Consider the following 21,165-nt stretch of genomic DNA (forward strand, 5'->3'; position numbering starts at 1 on the left):
GGCTCCGGTTGGACCCCCTTCAGATTCCGGCTGAATATCTTCATAAAGCTGCTTCAACTGGGTTGTTTCCGCCTCTTCATTATCTTCAGACAACTCTGATTTAAAATACTATTGCTTTTTTTACTATCCTACTTGGAAAGAATTGTGGACTCAAGAGTCTGGCAGATCAGAACTCAGCTCGTCTCTTTCTAAGCTTTTCCAAACGCACTGCCTCTCTGCCTTTCAAAACTCCACCCCACAATGACCTCATCTCCCTAAGCTAAATAAATTATATCTGCAGGTTGCAAAAGCCCAGTCAAACCACAGTGCATTAGCCTAGACTGAAAAATACATTCCTTGTCACTTTCACCTTCTATTTACGAGAAGAAAAACAAAGACCTTTTTAAAACATTGACCATTGCAGCCAAATACACTATATCCCCAGGCTTTTAATTCTTAACTTTATTTAGAAGCCAATTTTCCTAAAGTCTTCCAATGGTCACACATTTTACATGTCCGATTTCATTTGCGCCTTTATCATGGATGGCTTGCTCAGTAGCAAGGGTACGTCACTGCATAGTATATTCTCTACTAATAAAGTGGTTGATCCCAGCTATTCTGCATGGAAACACCACTATTTTCAGTGACCTTAAAAAATTCGCATTCTTGAACCTGAAGCAAGTGAAGTTTTCATATTCCTTTTACCTTACTGCTAGGTGAATCTAAATAACATTTTAACTAATCCGTTCTACATATTGTGGATGTGCAACCACTTTCAAACATGGAACTCTGCAATAGTACACTCATTGCTGGAATGAAACTTCTTGTGAGAAATACAATTTCCTCCGATTGAGCAATATTGTCATCTTCCACAGTGCCGAAGACAAAGGTTCGATCCCGGCCCCAGGTCACTGTCCGTATGGAGTTTACACATTCTCCACGTGTCTGCGCGGTTCTCACCCCCACAACACAAAGATGTGCCGGGAAGGTGAATTGGCCATGCTAAATTGCCCCGTAATTGGAAAAAAAAGAATTGGGCACTTTAAATTTATTTTAAAAAATAATGTCATGCCGTGCGTCGTCTCGAAAACCTAGTTCTGTTTTGGAAAATTTACTGCATTATGATGTTTCAAAACACTTCTTGAACCCTCCATCTTTTGGAAATCCTTGCTTTCAAATTGTTAGATTGTGCTAAAGTGTCGCAGATGGATAGCCTCCTGCACTGAACTGGAGTTAGGTTTTCAGAAAGAGACACGTTTTTAAAACAGGTACCTGAGGCTTTCAAAAAATTCCCGGGAAAGTAGTTATTTCCAGCCAGTTTTGTGGCACAAATGGGGTATTCTGTGGTGGCACAAATAATGGGAGGATTCAATGTTCGTGGTGTTTTGAGACCGTTCAGAGATGTTGTACAGGTGTCTATACAATAGAAGAATCACAGACAAAGGAAATGAGAATGGAGTCCTTTTTGGCAGATCTGACAGACAACAGGAATGGAGTAATAGCACAAGAATGAACCTTTGAAATGCCTGGGGAATTATAAACTGGCGTTTCAGAAGTGATTTGAAACATCATAATACGATAAATTTTGCAAAACCGAACAACTGGGTTTACGAGATGACGCACGGCATGGAAGTTAAGGAAGGGGAAGATGACAGTATTTTTAAAATAAATTTAAAGTGCCCAATTTTTTTTTCCAATTAAGGGGCAATTTAGGGTGGTCAATTCACCTACCCTGCACAACTTTGGGTTGTGGGTGTAAGACCCACGCAGACACTGGGAGAATGTGCAAACTCCACACGGACAGTGACCTGGGGCCAGGATCGAACCAGGGTCCTCGTTGCCGTGAGGCAGCAGTGCTATCCACTGTGCCACCATGCCGCCACTGTTCACAGTTACGAATCTCTGCCTCCTAATTACTTCCTCGGTGTCCCAGCTGACTCTCTTGGACACGTGTTCTCAGTCCTTTATCAAACAATGCCTATCGCCATTGTATCTTCAGCAACGTAAGCAACAAACCTTTTACATGAACTATACACTGATAACCATAATGTTTTCGCATGTGATGCTTCATTTCATAGATGTTCTGGATTTCATATTTGAAATTCCTTTTTGTCTGGTGGAAATTAGACTGGGGGAGTTAAAATGGAATGGGGAATTTGCTCATTGGGTTCTTGCTCTGATTTTAAACTTGCCCAAAGCCAGTGGAGTTCTTCCCTAAATATGTAGATCGGGCTCTAATAATTTAGTGGAACCCAGTTACAAAATTAATCTAAGGCCTGAAGACTCCAGAAAGCTGTAATTTATTATTAAACAAAAACAGAAAATACTGGAAATACTCTACGGACCTGGCAGCCCCTGTGGATTGGAACACAAAGCTAATACTTCAGGTCAATGACCTTTCAACGAAATAGAAAAAATTACAGATGCAACAAGTTTTGATCAATATGAAGGCAGAGAAAGCAGGAAGGATATCAGAAAGGACGAGGGTAGAAGACCGGATGGATTAGATGATAAAAGTAAGGATAGGGCAAGGTAAAAGGAGATGGTAAGAGGACAAGTAAAGAACGATGGAGGAGGTGTTCATGGGAAGAGCAGCTGGCCACAAAGTAAACAAAACTACGGGCAGAGATTCAGATCTGAATTTGTTGAATTCCATGTTAATCCGGAAGGCCATGAAGTGCTAAATTAATAGAATCATAGAATCCCTGAAGTGTAGAAGGAGACCATTCGGCCCATCGGGTCTGCATCAATCCACTGAAAGAGCACACTACCTAGGCACAATCTCCCACCCTATCCCCGTAACCCTACCTGGGGCAATTTGCAGCATGGTAAATCCACCTAACCTGCACATTTTTGGACTGTGGGAGGAAACCGGAGCATCTGGAGGGAACCCACGCAGACACTGGGAGAAAGTGGAAACTCCCACACAGTCACCCGAGGTCGGAATAGAACCCCTGCCACTGTGAGGCAGCAGTGCTAACCACTGTGCCACCGTACCATCCCACATTGAATGATGAAGTGCTCCTCAAGCTTCATTGAAACAAGTTGAAGGTTGAGGACAGGGAGATCTAAGTGAAAGTGGAGTGGAGAATTAATATGACAGGTAACTGGAAGCTGAAGGTCATGTTTGCGGACTTAACAGGTGTTCAGCACAGCTGGTGCCCTTCATTTTCCCCAATACAGAGGAGACCACAACGTGAGTAACAAATACAGCATATAAATTGAAGGAAGTACATAATTTTCTATTTCACATAGGAGGTCTTCTGGCCAAAGAAATGAGCAAAGAGGTGAATAAAGCAGAAGAGCACAGCTTCAATCTGAGTTTAACCCTTTTGAGGTGGTGCAAAAAGGGATGAAGCTGATGCCTTTGCTGAGGATGGAGGCTTTGGGATCAGAGAGGGGACAATAAGTAAGTGGCATTGGGTGAGATTGGAAGAAGGGGTGGGGCCAGAGATTAATAATTTACAAATACAATGGATAGATATTTTAATTTTGTTGAGTCACTTTTGCCAAGCAGGGAGTATTTATACTGACGTTTTTTTGAGGAAAATAAATTTGGGTAGGGTTGAGGTTGGTACAAAATTCACAAGTGTGGATGTACTTGGTCAGCGAAAGGGGAGAGCTTGATGGATCAAATGAGCTTTCTCCCATTTCCGTGCTTTCCTCTGCAAATCAACCCAAAGCACCCTCAAACAACTTATCAAATGCTTAAGAGAAGGAAGCTACTGCCCTCTCAACTAGATAATGACAAGTGGCAGAGAGCAGAGGGGGGAAATTGGGCAAATGCAGCATTAGATGTCACTCAATTACTCAGGAAGATTCAATGTAGGTTTCGTCTTTGACTGCTGATGAATGTGTATATTAAATTATGTGAATAGCTGCAATTCTTTCAGTCAGGACCACCATGGATTGATTATAAACTCAAATAGGGGATAAGGCAGGGGAGTGGACCTAGATAGGGTGCTCTTTCAGAGGATTAGTGCAGAGTCGATGGGCGGAATGGCCTCCTTCACTGTTGGAATTCTATAATCTTCTATCCATTTCCAACAAGATATTAATCCACCACTCTTTCACCCCGTCAATGGTCTCAATTGAGGCTTGTTCATATTATACCTGCATCTTGGAATTCTCTACTTACAGCCCATATTAAGCAGTCTAATTGCACCCAGAGCATCATCCCACCTCTTCAATTCCAATTAAAATAAGTTCTGTTCAATTTGAACTAAAATCTCCAACATTTGATATTTGTTTCCTCCATCACTTGAGAAAAGTAGCTTCTTCTCTCCAGCACTGCTCAGTAGAAATGCGTAGTTTTGACCACCTCTGCAGAGAAGATTTACATTGTTTTTTTTAATGACCTCTGCCTTTTTCAGCGTCAGTTCCCTTCATATTTTTGGTCATTTTCCACCACAACTATGTTTATTTTGTATTATTAATTGCATGAAATTCTTGTAATAATGTTTGCTTTTTTAACAGGGCTGTCAGTGTAGCTCATGTTTGCATCAGCGGCACTTTTTTCTGCCTTTTGTCATGGATGCCAACCTTCTTCCATGATTCGTTTCCTGAATCTAAGGTGTGTTGTCTCTAGCTTGTAAATAATATCTACTTCTTTATAAGATATAATAATGAATGAAGTAAACTATATTTAAGTAAAAACCCTTTGGTACTTTTGTGTTTTATACGTGGCAAGATACTATTTTCTCACTAAAACGAGATCTTCAAGAATACATCTCAAAGCAGTGCACACTCTATCCATTCTATTATTGTTTTGTGTAAACTGTAATGGTGGTCATGGTGATTGTTATATTCTCTAAGTGCCGCAAAGAGGAAAGGTATCGTGGTGCCACACACTTGGATTCAGACAAGCATGATGAGAGGTTTATTAGGAGATGTTGCTCATACAATCTAAGATGGAAAACTGAAGCCCACGCAAAACATTCTGCTGACGCCACTACAGATCACAGGACATTCCACCAGCAGGGGTGTACTTTTTGATTCATGGCAGCGATCATGACATCTGAACGAAGCGGTCACCCGAGGTTTGAAATGTCTCTTTTCTGGAAGGATACAAATCCCGAATACCACGGGCAGCTATTGGGCACCTTTTTGCAGTTGGTTGAAGTTATAGATACATAGATACATTAAGGTTAGGAGCAGGAGGAGGCCCTTTGGCCCTTCAAGCCTGCTCCGCCATTCATCACGATCATGGCTGACCATCCCACTCAATAGCCTAATCCTGCTTTCTCCCTATAACCTTTGATCCAATTCTCCCCAAGTGCTATATCTAGCCGCGTCTTGAATATATTCAATGTTGTAGCATCAACTACTTCACGGTAGCACAATGGTTAGCACAGTTGCTTCACAGCTCCAAGGTCCCAGGTGCGATTTCCGGCTTGGGTCACTGTGCGGAGTCTGCACGTTCTCCCCGTGTTTGCGTGGGTTTCCTCCGGGTGCTTCGGTTTCCTCCCACAGTTCAAAGATGTGCAGGTTAGGTGGATTGGCCATACTAAATTGCCCATAGTGTCCAAAAAAGGTTGGACACCTTTAGGGTAGGGTGGAGGTGTGTGGATAGGGTGGAGATATGGGCTTAGGTAGGATGCTCTTTCCAAGGGCTGGTCCTGACTCGATGGGCCGAATGGTCTCATTCTGACTGTAGATTCTATGGCTCCTGTGGTAATGAATTCCACAGGCTCACCACTTTCTGGGTGAAGAAATGTCTCCTCATCTCTTTCCGAAATGGTTTACCCTGAATCCTCAGATTGGGACCCCTGCTTCTCGACACACCCATCATTGGTAACATCTTACCTGCATCTACCCTGTCTAGTCCTGTTAGAATTTTAGAAGTCTCTGAGATCCCCATCATTCTTCTGAACTCCAGTGAGAATAATCCTAATCTAGTCAATCTCTTCATATGACAGTCCTGCCATATCTGGATCAGTGTGGTAGACCTTTGCTGCCTCAAGAGCTAGAACATCCTTCCTCAGAAAAGGAGACCAAAACTGCACAATATTCTAGGTGTGGCCTCACCAAGGCCCTGTATAATTGCAGCAACACATCCCTGCTTCTGTACTCAAAACGTCTCACAATGAAGGCCAACATACCATTTGCCTTCTTTACCGCCTGCTGCACCTGCATGCTTACCTTCAGCAACTGGTGCACAAGGACACCCAGGTCCCGCTGCACACTCTCCTCTCCCAATTTACAACTATTCAGGTAGTAATCTGCCTTCCTGTTTTTGCAGAGGTTTGCCAAATATGCCACTTGAAGAATGTTGCATGGTGAATGATCGAGTAAGATAAAAAAGCTGAAAAGTTTTACAGACCGATTTTTATTTGGTTGATAGTTGCAACTATGCGTACGTAAGCACTAAACTTGGCTACATCCTTTGAGTCCAGTATGGTTCAGTGTTATACATTTTTAATAGTAGAAATTATGAATCTCCACACATACTCTCCTGGAGAACAGTGATTAAACAGCATAAAACATCTACCTCTTGGCACAGTATAAGCCAGGCATACTGTAACTGTTTTCAACTTCTTCAGAACCTATGAAATGTTAGGGTGGAATTTTATGACCCTATCGCAGCAGGGGCAGGGCGGTAGAAAATGGCAAACCATTCAAAGCTCCATCGACTTCGGCGGAAAGGGAAAATCCCGCCAGTGGAGGGCGCCGTATCATTCTGCCCCTACTGTTTTTACAATGCTGATTGTTTCCCAACATTAACTGCTGAAAATTGGGAGCAAATTAATACTTCAAGTATTGTAGAGTCACCCCTACTATCTGCAGTTCATGCCAAGGGACTGGTGCCAATACCATTGTTAACAGAAGCAGATAGTGAAGTTAGTTTTGTTACTATTTATCTGTACATTGTTTTCCAGCCACTGGGCAAGTTAATGGAGTAACAAGAATACTTTATATTCTTTCTAACAGAGCTGTTTTTATATTAAAAATGTGAATTTTCTTTGCTCCTGTAGCTTTTCCATTGCCTGGAAAAACTATTCACAGAAAGGTAGCAACATCGCTTCACTATTTTCACTAAGAGGACTTGGAAGACCTGAAGCATTCAGCCTAGCGATGGCTTTAGAAACATAAGAGTAGGACCATTTGACCCCACGAGCCTGTTCCACCTTTCAATATGACCATGGCTGATCTTCTATCTCAATGCCATACGTCTGTGCCCACTGCCCCCCCCCCCCAACTCCCCCATTCCTGCTCTTCAAACCTCTTGATGCCTTGAGTGTCTAGAAATCTTTCTATTTCCTTCTTAAATATATTCAGTGACTCGGCCTTCAGGGATTTTTATGGTAGAGAATTTCACAGGTTCACCACCTTCTGAGTGAAGAAGTTTCTCCTCACTTCAATCCTAAATGGTCTACCCTGAACCCTGAGACTATGACCCCTTGTTCCCGAACCCCCAGCCAGAGGAAACAACATCTCTGCATCCGGTCTGTCCAGCCCTGTCAGAATTTTCACCGTTTAAATTAGATCCCCGCTCATTCTTCTAAATTCCAGTGAATATAGGCTCAGTTGACCCAATCGCTCCTTATGCAACAATCTTGCCATCCCAGGAATCAGTTAGAACATAGAACATTACAGCGCAGTACAGGCCCTTCCGCCCTTGATGTTGCGCCGACCTTTGAAACCACTCTAAAGCCCATCTACATTATTCCCTTATCATCCATATGTTTATCCAATGACCATTTAAATGCCCTTAATGTTGGCGAGTCCACTACTGTTACAGGCAGGGCATTCCACCCCCGTACTACTTTCTGAGTAAAGAACCTGCCTCTGACATCTGTCCTATATCTATCTCCCCTCAATTTAAAGCTATGTCCCCTCATGCTCGACATCACCATCCGAGGAAAAAGGCTCTCACTGTCCACCCTATCTAATCCTCTGATCATCTTGTATGCCTCAATTAAGTCACCTCTTAACCTTCTTTCTAAAGAAAATAACCTCAAGTCCCTCAGCCTTCCCTCATAAGATCTTCCCTCCAAACCAGGCAACATCCTTGAAAATCTCCTCTGCACCCTTTCCAATGCTTCCACATCCTTCCTATAATGCGGCGACCAGAACTGCACGCAATACTCCAAATGCGGCCGCACCAGAGTTTTGTACAGCTGCAACATGTCCTCATGGCTCCGAAACTCAATCCCTCTACTAATAAAAGCTAACACACCGTATGCCTTCTTAACAACCCTCTCAACCTGGGTGGCAACTTTCAGGGATCTATGTACATGGACACCAAGATCTCTCTGCTCATCCACACTACCAAGAATCTTACCATTTGCCCAGTACTCTGTCTTCCTGTTATCCCTTCCAAAATGAATTACCTCTGTAACGTGTTACATCCTTCCGCACTGTCCACAACTCCACCGACTTTAGTGTCATCAGCAAATTTACTCACCCATCCTTCTACGCCATCCTCCAGGTCATTTATAAAAATGACAAACAGCAGTGGCCCCAAAACAGATCCTTGTGGTACACCACTAGTAACTGGACTCCAGGCTGAACATTTCCCATCAACCACCACCATTTGCCTTCTTCCAGCCAGCCAATTTCTGATCCAAACTGCTAAATCACCCTGAATCCCATGCCTCTGTATTTTCTGCAATAGCCTACCGTGGGGAACCTTATCAAACGCTTTACTGAAATCCATATACACCACATCAACTGCTTTACTCTCGTCCACCTGTTTGGTCACCTTCTCAAAGAACTCAATAAGGTTTGTGAGGCACAACCTACCCTTCACAAAACCGTGTTGACTATCTCTAATTAAATTATTCCTTTCCAGATGATTGTATATCCTATCTCTTGTCAACCTTTCCAAGACTTTGCCCACAACAGAAGTAAGGCTCACTGGTCTATAGTTGTCTCTACTCCCCTTCTTGAACAAGGGGACAACATTTGCTATCCTCCAGTCTTCTGGCACTATTCCTGTAGACAATGATGACATAAAGATCAAAGCCAAAGGCTCAGCAATCTCCTCCCTAGCTTCGCAGAAGATGTCTGTTTGCCTAAGCAGGTTGATGCAATTCTTGGAGATTTTTTGCTTCATTTTGATTGTCAGATTCCAAGACGCTGCATTCATTTGTCATAGTCCTTGATTCATTATTGTGTGATTGTATATCAATTTGGAAGATGTCAGCAGAGTACTCAAACCCTCTGGGCACTGTGCAAAATTTAAGATGCACTTGTACAGTTTTTAAACTCCTGGCACCGGAGTCTAACTTTGCTATTTGACACAGCCAACATGGAGCCTTAAGTGGATAAATTGTATGATTTTGTGAACATTAATTGCAGTGCACACTCGATTTCTCACACACACTGCCATCAGGAAAGTCTCTTTGTCATCTGCACAACACCAGAGAATTATTCACATTGGTGCAGTGGAGTTTGGTGACTATTTGCCAGACTCCACATTAAGAATATTGTTATCAAATCTGTCAGGATTTCTCTTTGATTCTGTAATGTACATTAACTTTATATAATCTCTCTTGCGCTTCCTTTGTGATTGGAAAAGAGAATGCATTAGTATAAACAGGTGAGCAGTTGACAATATGGGAGTTTTAATTTGATTATAAATATCATGGACATTATGATGCTGAGATTGAATAAATGAATTTTGAGTTTAAATTTGAAGAAGCACAATCCCATTGAGAACTGACTGAATTCTGTCTTTGTCTTTCAGGGTTGGGTTTTCAATGCAGTTCCTTGGGCTGTTGGAGTCCCATTCTCGTTATTTGGTGGCACCCTGGCAGATCGTCTGATCAACCTTGGTGAGATACTATCTCAACCTGGCTCGATACTGTATGAATCAGCCAAAAGAAATGGATCACAAGATTATCTTTCATTGAAAATAATAGAAGACCCATACTTGCAAGCTGTGTTTCTGTGGAATAACAGAACTGTGGAACTTGATGCCGCCTCACCCCCTCTAATTTTAATATATCAACACAAGTTGATTTGACCAGCCCTAATTATATGAATTGAATCAAATCAGCAGCTTTCTGGTTATATTTGGCTAATTTACATATAGCACTGGCACTGCGCCACTAGAAACGCAAACTTATGACTTCACACCCTTTAAAAAAAATGAATTATGTATTTTGTGAGCCTAACAGTTCTGCTACCCACACCCCCCAAACCTTAACCCAATACCTTTCTTCACCCTGATCTCTATCCACACTTGGCTCCTTCAGACACAGCTTGATTGCCTCCTCAGACTGTGCATAATACCATGAGATGTTACCTAGTAATATTTGTTCAGGATTGGTGCAGTCAGTAATGTAGAACCACTTGCAATTATCTCCTCCTGAAAGTACCCAAACCACTTTGCAAAGGAGAACATTGGACATTCAACAAGGGGCAGCACGGTAGCATAGTAGTTCGCACAGTTGCTACACAGCTCCAGGGTCCCGGGTTCGATTCCCAGCTTGGGTCACTGTCTGTGCGGAGTCTGCACATTCTCCCCGTCTCTGCGTGGGTTTCCTCCAGATGCTCCGGTTTCCTCCCATAGTCCAAAGATGTGTGGGGTAGGTGGATCGGCTGTGCAAAATTGCCCTTGGTGTCAAAAAAAGGTTAAGTGGGGTTACTGGGTTACAGGGATAGGGTTGGCTTGAGTAGGGTGCTCTTTCCGAGGGCCGGTGCAGACGCGATGGGTCGAATGGCCTCCTTCTGCACTGTAAATTCTATGATTCTATGATTACAAAGTGCATTTCTACATTTTGAAGCTTCCCTTTCCATTTTCCAAAACGAGTAGTCACGAACTGTAAACATTTTTAAATGCTATGAAACAAGCGAAATCCAAAGGAAACAAATTTGAAGAGCAAATAAGTAACGCATTATCATGACAAGCAACTCTGATCTATTTCCCACTTGCTTGAAAAGAATATGATGTATTTAAATCTGTTGTGGATCTCTTAATTGGATTCATCTGTAATTTGTTTGAATCAGTAATGGGAAAGATTTTGGTGTCATAAATACTTTGAGTTATTAATAAGTCTATAAATCACTGAGCTAAATAAGGAAAAAAAACTGCAAATGTTAGAAAACTGGGGCGTCATTCTCCGCCGGCGGGAGTCTCCGTTTTGCCGGCGCCCGGGGGTTTCCCGACGGCGTGGGGCTGCCCCACAATGGGAAACCCCATTGACCGGCCGTTGTTACGGAGACTCCCGCCAGCCGGTCGGGGCAGAAATGTGGCGGGGCGGGTAGGAGAATTTCGCCCCTGATGTTAAAACCAGAAAAACGGGCTAAAATTGTATTGCGCAAAGTTCTTCGCCTCACGCCACCATTGGCAGAATTCCAAAGAGGCAGAAAATCCAGTGGTTGTGACGAATACAGGCACCGATCCATTTCCGATGCTCTAGCCCCACGGTTGGCGTCAGGATAGAGGTTCATTAAGACCCATTTGCATCCACTTATCACGCCAGGCACCAAATTCTCCAGGCCCGTGTTATTCTCCATTCCTCTGGTCCGGAAATCACGAGGGCGAGAATCACTACTGGTCCTGCCAATCTTGGCCCTGACATGATGGACCTCGCAGTGGGCCAAGGGGGTAACTCTTTAAGGGAGTTGCCCCCCCAAAGTCCATCTGAGGGCCATCTCTGCCCCCCCACCCGACAATGCAAGGGGATCTCTGGGTGGGGAGGGTGGGGGGGGCTTCCATATTAAGGGGGTCTCTGGGTGGGTCTTTTTATTTACGGGCTCCCATTGGGGGAAGGGGAGTCTCTGTATTTGGTGCGGGTTTTCCTTATTTAGGAGGTCTCTGGTGGGGGTCTCTTTATTTAGGGAGTATCTGGGGGTCTCTATCTTTAGGAGGTCTCTGGTGTCTCTATTTAGGGGATCTCTGGGTAGGGTCTCTTCATTTAGGGGCTCTCTGGGAGATCTCTTTATTTAGGGGTCTCTTGTTAAGGGGATCTCTGTGGGCTGGGACGGCAAGTGTGGTCACCCCTATACTGGACGGGAGAGAGTGGGAATCCAGAAAATCCGGGGATGAGGGACTGAATTCCGCTGTGGGAAGAGGGGGAGCAGTGTGGGGAGGGGGGGGTGGACTGAATTGTGATGCTGTTGGGGGAGCCAGCTGCAGGACCTCGCTGTCGAGCCACCGCTCAAAATGGCAGCCCGTTAGTGGGATTCCCTTGGGAATCCCTTGCAATCCTCGCGATGGATAAATTTGCTGGGAGGGCAAATCAGGTGCAATTCAGCTCTGATGGGAGAACAGAGGGTGCGATTCTCTGTTTCTGAGTCTAAGGGTGGGATTCTCCATCCCGCCGCACCAGTTTTCTGGTGCGACGAGCCTCCCCAACGGATTCTCCGTCCTGCCAGCCGGCGAACAGGTTTCCCATTTTGGGCAGCCCTATGCCGTTGGGAATTCCCCGGTTGTGGGTGTGCGGCCGGCGCGACGTGAATGTTGACGCCGGCACAGAATTCATGGACTTTCACGACAGCAAAACTGGCGCCAAACCTGGATCGTTTCAGCAACTGTGGAGGGGCTAGCACCGGCGCCACGTGGAACACAATCGATTCCAATGAAAAACGGTACAGGATTTGCCGGGTCCGTGATTGACACTCGGAAGGCTGACAAGCTGCAGCCGCATATACATATTACACTCCCCACACACACTCATCCCAGCCAACAAGATGGCACTGGTTGTGGTGGAGTGCGCCCATACAGCGGATGGGTCGGCTGGGGCCAGCGGGCACCTAGGGGGGTGGCCTGGGGGGACAGCTATACGAACCCTGGCACTAAGTTCACTGTGGGCAGTCAGCAGCGTGCGCAGCTGCATGGCTGCCTTGCCGGCTGCAGCAATGGTATTTCGTGCCTGTCCATCCCGACCCACAGCCCACCTCCTGGCTACCCCCCGTTACTCCCCCAGCCCTGGCAGAAGCCCCCCAGCCAGCGGCACAACTGTCAGCAAACTATGGAAATATTGGACACTTTCCGTAACCCCTCCATCTCCCTCAGTAGCCACGATGCTGGTTTCACGATTTTTAAAAGCACAAGTGAACTGCGCCGTCGGGAACTCAGCTCATTGGAGGCAGAGAATCACGGAGGCCCCGGAGAATACCGGGTGAGGCCCATTAATAACCTACAAACGGTCTTTACTGTATGTGCATTCCGGACCACATTGACGTCGCTGTCAAGGTGTCGGAGAATTGCAATTTTGCGTCAAATCGATGCCCGCAGTGATTTTAGAATCCTATCCTATTCTCCGCCCAATCGCATTTCGCGATTTCGCTGTCAGCCAACAGAGAATCCCGTCCCCTTCTCCCAAACGGAGAATTTCGCCCATGATATTATTGAAATCAGTTGAAGTAAACACTTGACAAAAAATACTCACACGGGTGAGAAATGTATACAACTGTTTGCCAACAATGATAATGCAACGTTTTGTATTCTACAAAATTTGCTCTGTACCTTTGCATTTAGGATATTTGCTCTTTTTCAGGGTTTGACACTGCCAATGTGCGTAAGCTAATGCAGGTATGTGATTGATTTTTAAACAGTTGATTCAAACATTTTGAGAATAGTTCAGCTCTGTAAGAGAATAGAAGTAAAACCAGTTTCTGGTGTTTTTGTTTTAAAACAGGTGATTGCCATGGGATTATCCAGTATCTTTATCGAATTACTGAAATACTCAGACAATTATTACCAAGCCTTAATATGTGTGTCAGCTAGTATAGGACTTCAGACCTTCAGCCACAGGTAAGCTAATGGTTGTGTTAAATTTAGAAGCCATCTATTAGGTTTTATAATATATAGTGCAAAACTATTTTAACGTTTCAACTTTGGCTCAGAGGATATGCTGTCACCTCCTGAATAAGTAGGTTATAGGTTCAAACTCCACCCTCGGGTACTCCCTCATTATTTCCTTGGTAGACATGCTATCTTTCGGACACCAAACTGAGGTTCCATCTCAAGTGGACATCAAAAGTCTGATTGCATTATTTTCCACTATGCCCTGTTTCCTCTCAAACAACGGTTAAAACAGGTCATCTGGCCATTTATCTCAGCTTATTTGGTGGAACTCTGCTATGTTTAAACTGGCTGCCACATTTCCCAACAACATGTTTCAAAAAGATATTTAATTGCATGTGAAATGCATTGGGATGTCCTCAGGATGTGACAGATACAGGTTGCTTCTTTATTTTCCTGTATGTGAATCGTAGCCATTACCTTTGTTGCTTGGTGCAAATTGTGTACCCTTACCAGCTGCTTCAACAACCTTCCTGGATATTCTCTTTGGCTAAACCAGACCGTTATGTAATCTTAGCATTAGTTTTGGCTCTGCACTGATTTATAATCCAATATTTCTTCATTCCACTTCTAACGTCACCCACCACCATTCTTGCCTTGGTCCGTTTGTCACTGAAGCCCTTCTTCATACCTTTGTCACCTCCAGACTTGATTATTCCAGTGCTCTCCTGGACAACCTCCCATGATGCACCCTTCATAAAGCTGACTTTTTCCAAAGCTGTGTTACCCAGGGCTCAGGCGAGGGGGTGGTGGTGCCGATGGTGCACAAATACCAGGCTGAGTGGGGAGCAGACTGGACTTATTGTTGTAAATGGGGTCCAGTCTGAGCAGTACAAAGACTGGTTTTCTTTCTAAAATTGAAATCATCCGAAAGTCCCGATTCCAATTTTTTTTTAAAGCCGGTCTTTCAGGGCAGTTTCATGGACAGTAGCTGCGAATACGATTTGCTGCTGCTTCTGACCTTTGTGGTCCGATTTTCTTTTTGAAAAGCCCGCCAAAAACCCATATAGCTTCCTGAAAGTTGGAACTGTCAGTTGAATGCTCTTAGCTGAATATCTGCTTGAAAAATGGTCGGGTCCTGTGATCATTTTAGTGTTAATTATATGCTGTGCGTGTTTGGGGTGGGAGATGTGATTGTGGTGGGCTGCTGTGTTAGAGGGCTTGGAGTGCGTGAGGGTTGTGGGGTCAGGCGAGGGTGTTTGGGGTGCAAGGGGTTTGGGGGCTCGTAGGGTGGGAAGTGATGTAAAGGGTGGGGAATTTGGGGGTGGGTGGATGGGGTGAGGAAGTGGGAGGCAGGTGTGGGGTGGGGGTGGTATTGGGGGCTACGGTGGTGGGGGTTGGGAGGGTCACTTTTAATGTTTAGTATCACAATATTGAATACTTTACACTTCTCAAAATTCCTTTATGAATTTAAATGAACATATAAATAGCAGTCTAAATTTTGATTATGCCCTAAAGTAGACACAATTCTGATAACATGCTGTGTTGATATACCAGAGGCTTCAGATCTCATCAAAATAAATGTGAGAAAATAAAAACCAATAAAAACCGGGATTCTCCGACGACGGGGTGCTCAGTTTTACCGGCAGCCCGGGGGTATCCCGACGGCGTGTTTTATTACTTTTGCAAGGTGTGGGAATGAAATCCCTATTTGTCACTAGGAGATTAATTAAAGAAAGGTTTTTCAAATCTCTACTCCATCCCATGTTCACCCCAGTTAACCTGTAAATTCACAGTGTACGACACAATTTGTATCAAAGTTTATATACCATGTCTCATTCTTCTCTGAACAATTCCGAACAACAATTTAATCAACATTTTTCCTGAGCTGCTGGCAGATGCCTAATTGATAAATCACGGGTATACTATCTTTGGTGTAATAGGAGCAGATGCCATTGATAGTATATTGTGAGAAGTCAGAATGGTTATGTTGTGTAAATGTAGTGATTGTTTTACAGCCACTTTCCTAACATCAGTTGACTGCTCTGTGATGAATTATTCTTCGAGAATGGCATTAGTCCTCCAGTTTTACCATTGCTAGAGTCACTCATGGTGAGGTGGTGGTGGCATAATAGTAAATACCTGGGATAATGCTGAGAGACCTGAGTTTGATTCCCACCATGGCAGATGGCGGAATTTGAACTGAATTTAAAAAAAATCTGGATTTAAGTCCAGTGATGACAATAAAACCATTGTCGATTGTTGCAATTAATGCCCTTTAGGGAAGGAAATGTGCCGACCTTACCTGGATTGGTCACCTGCTTTGATTTCAGGCCCACAGCAATGTGGTTGACTCTTAAATGCCTTCTGAAATGAGCAGCCACTCGGTTGAGTGATTGAAAGTGTTATAGGTTCAAGCTGTCTACATCTGGAATAAGCAATCCATTTAGAGGGGTTGCTAGATTGTTGGACGTGCTGCCTTTCAGTTGAGATACCAGGATTCATTCTGCCCTTTCACTTGACATAAAAGATCTCATGGCACCATGCTAGGAAGTACTAAACTGGTATCCTATCAAATATTTAATCCTAATCCATCAAATTAGATAATCTGGCTGTTTATTTCATCAATGCTTTTAAGCAAAATATGACTGCCTTAAAAAACATTTCACCAATCATTCGTTGTCTGTGAAGTGCTTTACATGGCCAGAAGGACATGAACAATGCTATGTGAGTGCAGGACTTTCCCTAAAGACATGACATTGAGATCCTGGCTGTGATTCCCCGTTCCCTGCCGCTAAAATCAGGAATTCAAATCAGGCTGAGAATCCCACGTTGGCCCAAAGACTGGATTGGTACTGGGCAGCAGACCCAGTCTCCGCTCCAGCCCTTCCAGCCATAGCGAGATTCCCGCCCTGCGCCGGAGGAAACATGCAAACGGCACCGTTGCATTTATTTTAATATGATTAATGGGTTGAAAGCCTGAATCTCTTTCCTCCCCCCCCCCCCCGCATTATTTGGTTGATAGTTGCAACTATGCGTACGTAAGCACTAAATTTGGCTACATCCTTTGAGTCCAGTATAGTTCAGTGTTATACATTTTTAATAGTAGAAATTATGAATCTCCACACATACTCTCCTGGAGAACACTGATTAAACAGCATAAAACATCTACCTCTTGGCACAGTATATACCAGGCATACTGTAACTGTTTTTCAACTTCTTCAGAACCTATGAAATGCTAGGATGGAACTTTATGACCCTATCACAGCAGGGGCAGGGCGGTAGAACGTGGCAAGCCATTCAAAGCTCTGTCGACCTCGGCGGAAAGGGAAAATCCCGCCAGTGGAGGGCGCCGTATCATTCTGCCCCTACTGTTTTTACAATGCTGATTGTTTCCCAACATTAACTGCTGAAAATTGGGAGCAAATTAATACTTCAAGTATTGCAGAGTCATCCCTACGCTCTGCAGTTCATGCCAAGGGACTGGTGCCAATACCATTGTTAACAGAAGCAGATAGTGAAGTCAGTTTTGTTACTATTTATCTGTACATTGTTTTCCAGCCACTGGGCAAGTTAATGGAGTAACAAGAATACTTTATATTCTTTCTACCATAGCTGTTTTTATATTAAAAATGCGACTTTTCTTTGCTCCTGTAGCTTTTCCATTGCCTGGAAAAACTATTCACAGAGAGTTAGCAACATCGCTTCACTATTTTCACTAAGAGGACTTGGAAGACCTGAATCATTCAGCCTAGCGATGGCTTTAGAAACATCAGAGCAAGATTAATGGGTTGAAAGCCTGAATCTCCTTCCTCCCCCCACCCCTCCCCGCCCCCACACCCCTCCCCCGCATTGTGCTCCGACCCAACAGTGGGAGTTCCACCGGGCATGCTTTGGTGGAGTGCAGTGCTGAAGCTAGACCCTTTGGGCGGCCAAAGGGATTAGGCCATTGCACATGTTCCCTCTTGTCGCTGCCAGGCTGCAGAGGGAAGGTCCTGGGGGTTAGGTGGGCTGGGGCTGTGGGTAAGGAGTTGACTCCAGGACCCTCCCTTGGGATGGGGATCCTGTGTCCAGACTGCTTCTTCTAGCACTGGGCAATCTGAAGATCACTCTTGGCATGATGATCTCAGACAGCCCCCTGTTCAAAATCATCATCCTGGGCTGACCTGCTTAAACATTGAAGTGGCCTTCTCATTCCGAACTGCTCTTTCTCACTGCTGATGAGCAGATCCGACATTTCATTGAAGGTTCAAGCCAGGAAGACTTTGCTTTTCCTCGCATCAGCTACCTCAGCAGTATGCTTTTAAAACTGCTGCTTCTTGAAGTGTCACAGCCTTCCTAGAAAGCCCAGAACACCTGAAAAGCCTTAAAATCCCCTGAGATCCTTTGAAATGCTGAGCATTCATTCAAGGTACCTTTAACTGGCCTTTGATTGACAGCTTAATGGTTTAAATGCAGCTGCCAGGAGGTTTGTTTATTAATCTTTCCCTTCTCATTTGATGCATCTGAAGTATCCTCATTGATCCCAGCCCCAATGTTTATATACATTCTTCTTCTGCTGGCCACTTCAACAATGCTAAGTGCTTTCTGCCAGAAAAGAGGAAGTGAAAGCACTTAGCCAGAGCTGTCAATCATCACAAGAATGTTTCTTCGCATAATGGTTAAGATCAATGGAGGGTTGTTATGGGGGCGGTTGCACTCCTCTTTTTCTGTATTTTTGTCTTGAAGTTAAATTGCTGTTTTTTTGGAAGCTGGGGGTCTAGTGTTTAATTGTGTTGCTCTCTGTTTGTTATGCTCAGGATGGGCCGGGGAGGAGCGCTGGAGAGAAGCGAGAGGGGCGGGGTGCCACCTTCACTGGGCCCGTTTCAGAGAGGGAATTAGGGGGTGCAGAGCCCAAGGGGGATGATAGCAGAATCTAAGGGGGAGGGGATGCAGAAACCTCCTGGTGAGAGTAGTGACATAAAATGTCCGTGGGCTAAATGGGGCAGTTGAGCGGTTCTGGGTGTTCGGGCACTTGAGAAACTTGAGGGCAGAGGTGATTTTCCTGCAGGAGACTCATCTCCAGGTGAAAGATCAGATGAGGCTGAGGAAGGGGTGTGTGGCGCAAGTGTTCCATTCGGGGTTCGACTCTTAGGTCAAGGGGGGGTGTCGCCATTCTGCTGAATAAGAAAACGGGGTTTACGGTGGCTCGGGAGGTGCAGGACGTGGCAAGGAGAGGATTGTGATAGTGAGTGGGGTGCTGGTGGGCACTCTGGTGAGTGTATATGAGCCTAATTGGGATGACACTGAATTCATCAAGAGACTGTTGGGAGCGATTCCAGACTTGGACTCTCACCAGCTGATTATGGAGGGGAATTTAATTATGTACCTGAGCCGAGGATGGATAGGTCGAGTCCGAAGTCGATGGGGAGTTCGAGAACGGCACGGGAGCTGGGAGGGTTTATGGAGAGAATGGGGATTGTGAATCCATGGAGGTTTGGGCACCTGGGAAAGAGGGAATACTTCTTCTCGCAGTATATCGTGTATATTCCCGTATTGACTTTTTTGTGGTGAGCCCGGTGGGGGTGGAAGGAGCCGATGGGGGTGGAAGGAGCGGAATATGTGAGAATAGTGACTTCGGACCACGCTCCGCACTACCTAGACATGAGACTTTGTTTGGGTCAAGCACAGAGGCTGGGGAGGGTGGTTGAATTTGGGGCTTTTGGCAGACTAGTTCTGTGGGAAGGTGGTAGTGGCGATTAATGTTGAACTCAATCATGATGGGAAGGTTTTGGCAGCCACGTTCTGGGAAGCTTTGATAACGGTTGTCCAAGGGGAAAGTACCTCGTTGAAGGTCCATAAGGATAGGACAGGGAGGGAGGCGAAGCGGCGATTGTTGGATGAGATAGTTGAGGTGGTTAGGAGGTACTCTGTGGCCAGCACGAAGGAGTTGCTGGCAGAAAGAAAGAGGCTGCAGGGGCAGTTTGACCGGTTGATGACGTGAAGCGGTGGGCACATGGGTTGCAGTATGAGTATGGGGAGAAGGCGAGCCGTATGTTGGCCCACCAGCTGCCGCGATAGGCAGCGCCGAGAGAAATCCTGCAGGTGAGGGTGAAAGGGAGGATCCAGAGAGGATAAATTAGATGTCCAAGGCCTTCTATGATGTTGTATAGGACAGAGCGTGGTGGGGGGAGGGGAGATGCGGTGCGGAGGTGCTATGGGTCAGTTCCTAGACATGTTGGACATCCGGAGTTGAAGGAAGGGAAAAGGCAAGCACTGGATGAACCATTAGGGTTAAAGGAGGTGATGCAGTGCATTAGCATGATGCAGTCTGGCAAGGCGCCAGAGCTGGACGGCTTCCTGGCGGACGTTTATAAGTAACTCGCGACGGAGTTGGCCCCACAACTTCTGGGTATGTTCAAGGAAGTGGTAGAGAAGGGGGAACTGCCGGCTACTATGGCACAGATGTTGATCTCGTTGACCCCAAAAAGAGGGAAGGATTGGCTGGAGTGCAAGTCCTATAGGTGCATCCCGCTGTCTAACATGGACAAAGTCCTGGCAAAGGTATTGGCGAGAATGTTGGATGGGCACGTATGGGAGGTGATCTCGGAGGACCAAACAGTGTTTGTGAAGAGGAAGCAGCTTTCTAGTAATATTAGGAGGTTGTTAAACATAGCTATGACCCCGTCGGGGTGGGGGGGAGGGTAGAGCTGCCAGAGGTGATTGTGTCAATGAATGCAGAGAAGGCCTTTGACTGGGTAGAGTGGAAGAATTTTGCGAAATCCTGGGGAGGTTCAGGTTCGGACTGAGGTTTGTGGGGGGGGGTTCAGCTGTTGTATGCGAGCCCCATGGCAAGTGTGCGAACGAATGAGATAAACTCGGGGTATTTGAAATGAAATGAAATGAAATGAAATGATGCTTGGATAAGGGAATGAGGCAGGAGTGTCCGCTGTCCCCGCTGCTGTTTGCGCTGGCAAGGGTTAGTAGGAAACTGTTGCAAAGGCAGAGGTGGGAAGGGGGACTGGCGCTCCCGGATTTGCTGCATTACTATTTGGTAGCGACTGTGGAAAAGGTGAGATGATGGTGCGGGGGGCGGATTCGGTCAGGTTAGAGGAGGAGTCGTGCGACGGGACGAGCCTGAGGGTCCTTGTGACGGCCCCGCTGCCGTTCGCCCCGAGTAAAATACACAAGTAGCCCTGTGGTGGAGCCATCCGTAAAAATTTGGATACTGCCGAGGAAGCACTTTAAATGGGGTCACATGTTGGTGATGACTCCACTGTGTGGACATCGTAAGTTTGCACCAGGAGGATGGATGGGATGCACAGGAGATGGCGGGAGGAAGAGCTAGTGTGGGTCAGCGACATGTTTGTGGGGAGCAAGTTTGCTGGGCTAGAGGAACTGCGGGAGAAGTTCCACCCACCAAGTGGAAGTGAGTTCAGATACTGGCAGGTGTGGGGCTTTGCACGTAAGGAGCTGCCCACTTCCCTCAGGTACCGGAATATACGCAT

General features: G+C 45.4%; 1 protein-coding gene across 3 annotated transcripts in view; it reads left to right on the forward strand.

Annotated features, from left to right (window-relative positions):
- Positions 1-21,165, forward strand: part of slc17a9b (solute carrier family 17 member 9b) — a 95,786-nt gene that overhangs the window by 49,372 nt on the left and 25,249 nt on the right. For all 3 annotated transcript variants that reach the window (XM_072514885.1, XM_072514884.1, XM_072514886.1), the window contains 4 exons: positions 4,456-4,552; positions 9,671-9,758; positions 13,431-13,465; positions 13,572-13,687. In XM_072514885.1, the coding sequence (XP_072370986.1) occupies positions 4,456-4,552; positions 9,671-9,758; positions 13,431-13,465; positions 13,572-13,687 (336 nt within the window). The remainder of the gene's footprint in view (positions 1-4,455; positions 4,553-9,670; positions 9,759-13,430; positions 13,466-13,571; positions 13,688-21,165) is intronic.

The sequence above is a fragment of the Scyliorhinus torazame genome, chromosome 8 (assembly GCF_047496885.1).
Source record: "Scyliorhinus torazame isolate Kashiwa2021f chromosome 8, sScyTor2.1, whole genome shotgun sequence".
Classification (NCBI taxonomy): domain Eukaryota; kingdom Metazoa; phylum Chordata; class Chondrichthyes; order Carcharhiniformes; family Scyliorhinidae; genus Scyliorhinus; species Scyliorhinus torazame.